This window comes from Canis lupus, chromosome 24 (assembly GCF_048164855.1).
Source record: "Canis lupus baileyi chromosome 24, mCanLup2.hap1, whole genome shotgun sequence".
NCBI classification, from domain to species: Eukaryota; Metazoa; Chordata; class Mammalia; order Carnivora; family Canidae; genus Canis; species Canis lupus.
In genome coordinates this window covers 52,022,711-52,033,528 of record NC_132861.1, presented here as the reverse complement: position 1 = coordinate 52,033,528, position 10,818 = coordinate 52,022,711, and the positions used below count along the sequence as shown (strand labels likewise).

General features: G+C 44.3%; 1 protein-coding gene across 1 annotated transcript; it reads right to left on the bottom strand.

Moving 5' to 3' along the window:
• Positions 1-8,677: 8,677 nt before the first annotated feature.
• Positions 8,678-10,403, bottom strand: LOC140616544 (olfactory receptor 9S13-like). Its single transcript, XM_072797173.1, has one exon. The coding sequence runs from the start codon at positions 9,963-9,965 to the stop codon at positions 8,997-8,999; it is 969 nt and encodes a 322-aa protein (XP_072653274.1). The 5' UTR covers positions 9,966-10,403; the 3' UTR covers positions 8,678-8,996.
• Positions 10,404-10,818: the final 415 nt, after the last annotated feature.

The window sequence follows — 10,818 nt, the reverse complement described above, 5'->3', positions numbered from 1 at the left end:
AATGGTGACTGGTTGGTTACTAGGGACAGGCAGGTTGCACCATGGGAGTGAGATAAATCAGGAGTTGGAATGCAGCTCAGCTTCTGACCATTTCAATCACTTAAATTGTATCAAGATGTGATCTGAGTGCTAGTGCCTCTGACACCTTGAAAAAATAAACATATCTCCAGAGGAAGACACATCTTAGATGGCAGATATTATCTATAAAAGTTCTGATTAAATAATGCCAGACAGGGTCGCCTGGGTGGCTCAGTGGTTGGGCACCTGCCTTCGGCCTAGGTCATGATCCCAGTATCCGGAATGAGTTCCGCATCAGGGTTCTGTGAGGAGCCTGCTTCTCCCTCTGCCTGTGTCTCTGCGTCTCTCTCAGTCTGTGTCTCTCATGAATAAATAAATAACTCTTTAAAAAAATAAATAAATAATGCCAACCGAATTTAAGTATTGTATTATGAACTTAAAGAACAGAAGCATGTATCCCTGGGTGGCTCAGCGGTTTAGCGCCTGCCTTTGACTAGGACGTGATCCTGGAGTCCCAGGATTGAGTCCCACGTCGGGCTCCCTGCATGGAGCCTGCTTCTCCCTCTGCCTGTGTCTCTGCCTCTCTCTCTCAGTCTGTGTCTCTCATGAATAAATAAAATAAAATTAAAAAAAAAAAAGAACAGAAGCAATAGAAAAACCAAAAGAGTCTTTGGTTTTGGAGTTAGCACACATGAACTTTAAAGTTATTAAAAGATGAGAGTAAGAATTTTAGCAGAAATGTGGAAGCTCTAAAGAGAAATAATATCTAACTCTTTATAAATACAATGGCTACAATTAGAACTCAATGAATGAATTTTACAGATTAGAAAGAGCTAAAGAGGAAATTTGTGACCTAGAATACAGATCAGTAGAAAATATTCAGAGTGAAATATCGAGAGACAAAAAGAGAAAAATCAGGAATGAGGATTAGAGATCAAAGATTAGATACATACATACTATGAATTCCTCAAAGAAGAGGAATGAGATAAATAGGCTAAATCAGGGATCCCTGGGTGGCGCAGCGGTTTGGCGCCTGCCTTTGGCCCAGGGCGCGATCCTGGAGACCCGGGATCGAATCCCACGTCGGGCTCCCAGTGCATGGAGCTTGCTTCTCCCTCTGCCTGTGTCTCTGCCTCTCTGTCTCTCTCTGTGTAACTATCATGAATAAATAGATAAAATCTTTAAAAAAATAGGCTAAATCAGAAGTTGAAGAAATAATGGCCAGTTGTTACCTCAAACAAATGAATGATATTATTTTGCAGATACATGAAACCTCCATAGTCAAGGCGGGATTTATACAAAGAACATCACCCTTGGATCTATCATAGTAATAATATATAGAACCAAATTAAGAGGAAAAAATCAAAAGCAGCCTGAAAACGGAAACAGGAATCCTGGGTGGCACATTTGGTTCCATCTCTAACTTCTATTTTTTTTTTTCTTAGGTTGTGATATTAGAATTGTGAGATTGGTCCTCCTGGAACATACAGACTCAGCACAGAGTCTCCTTGTGCTGAGAGTCTCCATCTCTCCCACTCCTATTGCCCCTCCCTGTAAAATAAGTAAGTAAATTTTTTTTGAAAAAAGAAGACATAGTGGCTTTAAGGTATCAACCTTAGAAGTAAAACTGGCAATGGTTTACCTGATTAAAAACCATGGAAGACAGAGTAAAATGAATTATATTTTCCTTGGTTCAATGAAAATAGTTACCAACTAGAATTCTACCTCTACCCAAAAATATCCTTCAAGACTCAAAGTGAATTTAGCAATGATAATTAAGACTTCAATACTCCTCTTTCAATAATGAATACTACAGAAAATCTTTTTTTTTTTTTCAAACAACGTGGAACAAGGCTTTATTTTAAGCTATGGAGGAAACTCCTAGAACATAGAAAGAACATGGGGAGAGCCAGTGTCAAGTGTGGGCCATGGAGGAGTCCTGTGTGCTGCAGGTCTGGAGGCAGAAGGGACACGGGCCTCCGCAAGCTGTCCTGGGGTTTGTAGCCACTGGGACCTGACACAGCTCAAGCCACCCACCTTTGGGAAAACTGCGGGGCAAGGCTTGGGAATATTCCGGATGCTGGCTTTCCAGATGCCCAGTGTTGCTCCAAGACCACAGAGGTCAGGTTTCCCTGACTAGGGTTTCCCATGGACATGAGGTCCATACACATGCAGCCTAGAGGGAAGGGGCACACTGGTGACTTGCCAGGTAGCTACGGACTCATGCCCACATTTTCCTCTTAGATCCCAAAAGAGTGGATTGGGAGGTGGAGGGAAATGACCTGTGGCTCGGCGCAGCTCTTTTGTGACTCCCCAGGCCCTGGGCAGCTGACAAAGGGCTCCTGGCTGTGCTCAGCACAGAGGCAGGGCTGCTCCTGGCAGGGCTGCTCCTGGCTGTGCTCAGCACAGAGGCAGGGCCGCGAGGAGTAGGGCCCAGGTTGCACACGACCCTGCAGGTGGCCTCACTGCCAGTGCTGCTGGGCTCTGGGCTGGGCCTTGGGGGCCTCTGAGTGGGTAGGTTCCTCAGGCTGGGACTTACAGTAGGGGCATTCGGGCCTCCAGACACAGGATTGTGTTTGGTGCTGGCTTTGGTGGTTGTCATGGGGGTGCTCCCGCAAGGGTGGTCCTGGGTGTTCGGGCCCAAGCTGTTTCTAAAGTGGTGTGTGCTGCTCGGGGCCCTGCTGGTTTGTGGTGTAATGCTGAGAGCTCCAAAGCTGCAGCTCCGGTCTGGGGCAGCCTGTCGCCTCCCCAATCCTGCAGGGGCTGCTGCAACCCCCAAGCTCAAGGGGACTGGGCTTGTGCTGCCAGCTATTGGGCAGTGCTGCCAGCTGTTGGGCCCAGCATTGGTCATGGAGCCAGGGGCAGTGGCTGTGCCAGGGGGCACGACAGCTGGGGTGGCAGCAAAGCCTGGCTGGGAGCCAGCATGGGTCCCTGAGGTGCAGGATGTTGGAAAGGAATCCCGAAAGCCACCTGTGTGACGCTGCCCAAGGAGAGCTGGCCTGAAGCAGAGGTCAGGGCCCCGGCTGCTGTTGAGGCTGGAGCTGCCCGTTGTCCATAGGGGAGAGGGCTGTAAAGGGTGGTGGCTTCCTGACACTACCCATCAGTGGCCGTGAATAGGGGCTGAGCTGGAGTTCCTGGGTTCCCACAGGGGTGTTACACAGGTGGGCTCAGGCTCTAGAACCCAGTGCATGCAGGCCAGTGTTGCCTGTGATGTACAGCAAATCTAAGTGTCAGCAAGGAAATAATAGATTTCAAAAGCAACATAAACCAAATGGTCATAAAGAGCATATGTGGGACACACTGTGCTCATCAATAGCAGAATACATTCGTCTCCAGTGCACGTGGAACATTATCCAGGATAGACATATGTTAGTTCACAAAGCAAGTCTCAATAAATGTTAGAAGATATAAACTACACCAAGTATGTTCTCCAAACAAAATGGAATGAAATCACAGGGCAAAAACATAGCCTTACATAGCATTTGGAAAACTTACAAATATGTTGAAGCTAAACAACATATTTTTAATAACAGAATATAGGTCAAAGAAGAAATCACAATGGTAATACAGTATTTGGAGATGAATAAAACTGGTAACACAGTACACCAAAATTTAGGAGATGCAATGAAAGAAGGACTCAGAAATTTATATCTTAAACATGAACATTAAAAAAAAAAGATTTAAAATCGATAATTTAACTTTCTTAGGAAAGAAAACAAACAAAAAAAGAATACAAAACTAAGCTGAAAGCAAATAGAATGAATGAGATAATAAAGATTAGAAAAGAGATAAATGAATAGGAGGAGAGTAAAATAAGGCAGAAAATCAATGACACTAAAAGTTAGTTCTCTGAAAAGTTTAACCAACTTTGTAAACCTTCAGCTAGATTGACCCAAAAAAAGGCAGAAGACTTAAATTTATAAAAATCAGAAATGAAAGCAGACACATGACTTCTGATCTTGCAGAAATAAAAAGTATTATAAGAATATATTGGAGGTTCCTCAAGGAGTTAAAAATAGATCTGCCCTACAACCCAGCAATTGCACTGCTGGGGATTTACCCCAAGATACAGACACAGTGAAAAGCTGAGACACCTGCACCCAATGTTCACAGCAGCAATGTCCACAATAGCCAAACTGTGGAAGGAGCCTCGGTGTCCATCGACAGATGAATGGATAAAGAAGCTGTGGTCTCTGTATACAATGCAATATTCCTCAGCCATTAGAAATGACAAATACCCACCATTTGCTTCGACGTGGATGGAACTGGAGGGTATTATGCTGAGTGAAGTAAGTCAATCGGAGAAGGATAAACATTATATGTCTCATTCATTTGGGGAATATAAAAAATAGTGAAAGGGAATAAAGGGGAAAGGAGAAAAAATGGAGGGAAATATCAGAGAGGGAGACAAAACATGAGAGACTCCTAACTCTGGGAAAAGAAATAAGGGTGGTTTAAGGGGAGGTGGGCAGGGGGTGGGGATGACTGGGTGACCGGCATCAAGGTGGGCACTTGACGGGATGAGCACTGGGTGTTATTCTATATGTTGGCAAATTGAACACCAATAAAAATAAAAATAAAGTTGTAAGTAAAAAAATAAAGAAAGAAAGAAAAGAAAATCCTCATGTATTTTTTCATTTAAAATGTTGGCACGAAAGATGAATGGATAACTCGAACTTCAATAAAAAATGTACATAATAAAATAAAATGTAAGTAATCTGCAGGTCTAAACAATAGTTTTGAAATTTAAAATTGCATAATATGAGTAACAAAAATACTATCAGGATACATTTAAGACTGTGTTCAAAGGGAAATTTATAGGCTTCTCTCCGTATGCTAGAAGGGCAGAAAAACAGCAAATCAGTATAACTCTGGGAAACGAACTAGGGGTGGTGGAAGGGGAGGAGGGCGGGGAGTGGGGGTGACTGGGTGGCGGGCACTGAGGGGGGCACTTGACGGGATGAGCACTGGGTGTTATTCTGTATGTTGGCAAATTGAACACCAATAAAAAATAAATTTATTATTAAAAAAGAAAATATTATAAAAGATTAGAGAATGAAAATCATGGAAGTTTCTACTCAATAAATTTTGCCTGTGATTCAGGAGTCTTGTGAAAAAAAAAAAAGATTAGTGAATGAAATCCCAAGGAAATAGAATGGAAGAAAGTAAAGAATAAACTTAATTAATCAGTAAACAGGAACTCACCAGAGAGATGTTATACCAGAAGGTGATTATTTGGGAAGACTGATCAAATGACAAGACTTTGGAAGGATGAAGGATAAAAGTCAAATTTTCTGATGTCAGGAGTGAAAGGAGAATATCATTGAGATCATAGAATTGGAGTGGATCGTGACAGAATGGTTTCATAACTTGAAATGTTGATAAAAATGGCAAACTACTAGAAAGATATCACCGACCCCCCAGTGGACTCCTCCAACGAAGTAAAAGATATATGAGATCCATAGTTTGAGAAATATAAGAAGTTCTTTAAACTCTTTCCATATAAAAGATCCCAGTACTGAAATATCAGAAAGGGAGACAGAACATGAGAGACTCCTAACTCTGGGATATGAACTAGTGGTGGTGGAAGGGGAGCTGGGCGGGAGGTGGGGGTGCCTGGGTGATGGGCACTGAGGTGGGCATTTGACGGGATGAGCACTGGGTGTTATTTTATATGTTGGCAAATTGAACACCAATAAAAAAATAAATTTATAAAAAAAAAGATCTCAGAACTAGATGGTTTTCCTTGTCAACGTAGATACTACTCCTAAATACGACAAAATCTAACAAAAAATTAATCATACGATATCTTCAAAACAATAGAAGAGGATCAAATTTCCATGTTATTTTATGAGCACATGTAATCATAATGGCAAAATCTGAAAAGGACTTTATAAGAAAAAAATTTTTTAAATACGCCACCTCAATCACAAGTATATACACATATTTACCAAGCAAAATCTAATTAAGTAACATATAAAAATTATCGTATGTCAGACACCAATTTGTCTGTAATCCAGGAATGCATAAAACTGTTGAGAGAAACCAAAGTAGATTAAGTGACATGGCGGGATGTGGCAGGTTCCCAACCAGCACACTGAGTATTGCAATGATGCCAGTTCTCCCCACACTGAACTGAGTCAGTGTGATCCCAGTGACTTTTTATTGCGGAGTCAGAAAAGCTGATTCTAAACTGCGTGCTGAAATGTGTAAAATTGAGTGTGTCTAAGACATTCTTGAGGAGACAAACAGCGTGGGGGGATTTGCACGACAGACAACCATAAGTAGCGGCAATGAAACGATGACGGCATTAGCAGATTGACCATCTGCTGATGGAACAGAACAGGGAGCCTGGAAGTCAACCCCGTTCTTCTCTAATAATCCCATTTAACAAACAGGTGGCACATCAGTAGAGGGGGCACATCAGGTGGCTAGCTCCCAGTGTGGAAGAGTCACACCCTCCCTCATGTCATATTGCTCCCTAATACAAATGAGTGACAGCTTCCCCACCAGCTGAGGGATCCTGGAGAGGAACCCAGGAGGGGCCATGTCAGGTGATCCCAGATCCAATAGGGGACATCATGCTGGGATTTATCTATTCTCTGGTTATGCTGCTAATGTCTGTCACCCCCATCCACTGTTTTGCTGTGACAGGATCTCCTGTCTCCCATCTTTACCTCTCCATTACCTCTCCATCACTTCTCTGATGTGACTGTTTCTTCTTTGTGCCATCAGCAGCCTGGTCACACCCCCTCACTGCCCATGTCCCAATATCTTGCGGTCTTTGTTGTCATGTCTGCCTTCCTGCAGAGCCATGAGCTCCCAGGGCTGGCCTTGGTCTACAGTATTTCTACATCCCCCACCCCGTGACCATGTCCCTTAGAAGTGTGTGTGCTCAGTACTCTGGTGAGCTGCTGATTTGAGCCTGAGAAATGCACTTCAGGTCACGAGGGAGCCTGGTGCTATGATCCTCTAATTATAATAAAAACCTGTTCCTTCAGATGGAATGACCCTGAGCCCAAGACAGGGCCAGGGCAGGAGTGGGGTCACCCCTTCAGCTGCTGAGGCAAGCCCTGAGTGCTTCCTGTCTACCATAGCTCTGATGCCTCCCTTACACACACCGTGTCCTTCATACCCTGGGACCCCTGAGGGATGGTGCCCTTGACCCTTACCTCTTCCAGGTGAAGGTCATGACTGTTGAAGCTCACACAGCCATCACCTGCTCTCCCAGGGTCTCTGAGCTCCTGGCCTTCATGTGCTGATGATAATGAAGTGTGAGCCGAGGAATGACACCCCTCCTCCTTCAGCTCTGGCTTCCCAGGCAATGAAGAGAGAGTGGGAAGGGGATAGGAGAGGGCCCTCAGTGAGGGTCCAGGGACAGTCTAGCTGGGTGCCCCATATTCTGGCTTGTGCAAGCTCCTTCTCCTGGTAGAATCAGGGGACAGAATGGTCTCTGCTCACCTCAGCTTCTGAGTTTTGTTGCATCCTCCAGGCAGCAGCACAAGGACCTATATCTTGGGGTCATTGTGCTGGGAAATTCTTTCCTCCTGCTGGCTGGGACTTGGAACCTTAAATGGCCAATTAAGTGAGCTTGTTTGTGTTGTGGCCCCTGGAGTGCATTGCGACCTCTAGTTCTCCTGGGTACCCCTGTACTTAAGCTTTATCTGACCCACCCTCCCCTACTTGGCCAGGCACTGAAGCCCAGAAGTCTCTTGGGGCCCCAAGATGAACAGAAGAGATGAGCAGACTAAGAGCTGACTTTGTGGCCCTACGTGTACTGTCCTCCCGGGAGTGGCAAGTGTGAAGTCCTGAGCCTTAAGACATTTTCTCATGGCTTCCTACTATCACCTTAGGGTTACCATTCTTCTGTGAGCTGAAATGATCTGTCAGGAAACAATCCTCTTTGGGTTCATCTCAGTTTGTTGTTGATTCCCTGACAGCAAAGAGTGATCCACGAGTGGGAGAGAACCACTCTGAATACATTTCTCTTCTTGGAAGAGGATCAGTTAAGAGTTGCTTTTCAAATTTATAAAACTGAAATGTGTTTGAAAAACAAGAACTTGGGCAGCCCTAGTGGCTCAGTGGTTTAGTGCTGCCTTCAGCCCAGGGCCTGATCCTGGAGACCTGGTATCAAGTCGCACGTTTGGCTCCCTGCATGGAGTCTGCTTCTCCCTCTGCGCATGTCTCTGCCTCTCTCTCTCTCTGTGTATCTCATGTATAAATAAATTAAATCTTTAAAAAAAAAAGAAAAACAAGAACTTATAAAGTGTTTGGTGAACAGTGAGGATGCCTCTCTATTTACCCAAGTCACTGTCCTACTCTGTGGAAGGGCAAAGGTTTCCACATCCTCAAATACTAGGATAGGAGGTGATCTAGTGGTGGATGTGTCTTTGTTAATTCGTCTTTTTTTAGAGAATATGACCATACCCCAGCACAAGTGTGCATTTTTAAAATCTTTACCAATTGCCATGTAATCATCACTTTTGTAAGATCATGACATTCTCTTTCAGTGTCTCGAGGGTACTGTTGTGTGGGGGACCAGGACATCCTCATTTCACTATGGGAATGGCTATTTATGATCGTACTTTTAAAAATTTAATTCAGTTAGCCAATATGTGCTATAGCATGTTTCATATGTAGTTTTCAATAATTAATCAATTGCATATAACACCCATGTTCATCACATCACAGGCCCACCTTAATGCCCATCACCCAGTTATCCCATTCCCCAGACCCTTCTGTCCAGCAACCCTCAATTTGTTTTCATGGCTGAAGAGTCATTTCTAAAAATTTTATACTGAAAAGAGAAATTAAACTAAGATCTACCCATTAATTTGTTTTCAAAGGCACAATATATCATGTCGATTGTAGATAGCGTAGCTTATTCTTCTTGTTTGAGAAATATGCCAGTTAAAAAAAATGAGTTCCCCATATGTGGCAACCTCCATATCTTCCATCAAGCCTGCAGGACACACTGGCTACCCACAGCACATCCTTCGTATGGCTGTGTGTTTCTGGCCCAGCCTCTGCACAGCCTCCTTCACATCCTTGTTTCGCAGACTGTAGATGAGGGGATTGAGCATTGGGATGACCAGCGTGTAGAAGACAGAGACCACCTTGCCCTGCTCCATGGACTCAATTGCTCCTGGCTGGGCATACATGACAAAGGCAGTCCCAAAAAAGAGTGTCACTACAGTCATGTGGGAGCCACAGGTGGAGAAGATCTTGTGTCTCCCAGTTCCTGAGCGCATCCTCAGGATGGTCACTGTGATGTAGCCATAGGAGATGAGGATCACAAACATCACACCCACAATGATGAGCCCACAGATGCCAAACAGAAGAAGTTCATTGATGGCCGTGTTGCCACAGGCGATCTGGAGCAGAGGGGGCACATCACAGAAGAAGTGGTTGATGCGGTTGGAGCTGCAGAATGGGAGGTGGAATGTGAAGCTGGTCTGCACAACAGAGTTGAAGCAGCCTCCACAGTAGGCGCCCAGCACCAGGCGAGTGCAGGCAGACTGGCACATGGTGCTTGGGTAGCGCAAAGGGCTACAGATGGCCATGAAGCGGTCATACGCCATCACACCCAGGAAGAAGCATTCAGTGGTGGCCAGCAGGGAGATAAAGAAAAACTGGGTGGCACATCCTGCAAAGGTGATGACCTTGGACGAGGAGAAGAAGTTGGCCAGTGCATTGGGGGCGATCACAGATGAGTAGCACAAGTCCACGAAGGAGAGGTTCTTGAGGAAGAAGTACATTGGGGAGTGCAGGCGGGCATCCAGGGTAATTATGATGATCATGAGAATGTTCCCCAGCAGAGTCACCATGTACAGGGCCAGAAACAGTGTGAAGAGTAGCGCCTGGGTCTCCAGGCCACCCCCAAATCCCTCCAGCACAAAATCTTGAAAGTAGACCATGGAGAGGTTTTCATTACTGTGGGATGGCATGAGCCTCAGTCCTCACCAGGGGAATTATTCCCCAGTATTAGCAGATTAAGCTGAATTTCTGCTGAAGTCTATTTAGGAAACATATACAACAAAAAACCATAATGTGATTGAAAGTATAAGGGAATTAATGATTTAGTAAAGAATTACTAAACAAAATTCAATATACACAGAGGCCAGGGATTTCATTACTCAGAGTTTCTTTTTCCCCTGTGACATAAGCCAATTTTGAAGAGAAATCTGTGAGGCCAGGCAGCTGAGCAGTGAGGTTTTTTTGGTCTTGCAGAACTAATGCTGACAGTGGTTGGTTACTAGGAACCAGGCAGGATGCACCAATGGAATGAGATAAATCAGGAATAGGTATGCAGCTCAGGTTCTGACCATTTCAACCACTTAAACTGTACCAAGATGTGATCTGAGTGCTAGTGCCTCTGACACCTTGCAAAAATCAACATATTTCCAGGGGAAGACACATCTTAGATGGCAGATGGTATATATAAAAGTTCTGATTAAAACCCAGGGTCGCCTGGGTGGCTCAGTGGTTAGGCTCCTGCCTTCGGCCTAGGTCCTGATCCCGGTATCTGGGAGTGAGTCCTGCATTAAGGTCCCTGTGAGGTGTCTGCTTCTCCCTCTGCCTGTGTCTCTGCTTCTCTCTCTCAGTCTGTGTCTCTCATGAGTAAATATTTCTTTAAAAATAAATAAATAATGCCAATCGAATTTAAATATTGTATTATGAACTTAAAGAACAGAAACAATAGAAAAAGCAAAAGAGTCTCTGATTTTGTAGTTAGCACACATGAACTTTAAATTAAAGCTATTAAAAGATGAGACTAAGAATTTTAGCAGAAATGTGGAA

What these genes read in the sequence shown, in the direction of transcription:
- LOC140616544 (XM_072797173.1), bottom strand. Translation starts at nt 9,965, where the DNA reads ATGCCATCCCACAGTAATGAAAACCTCTCCATGGTCTACTTTCAAGAT.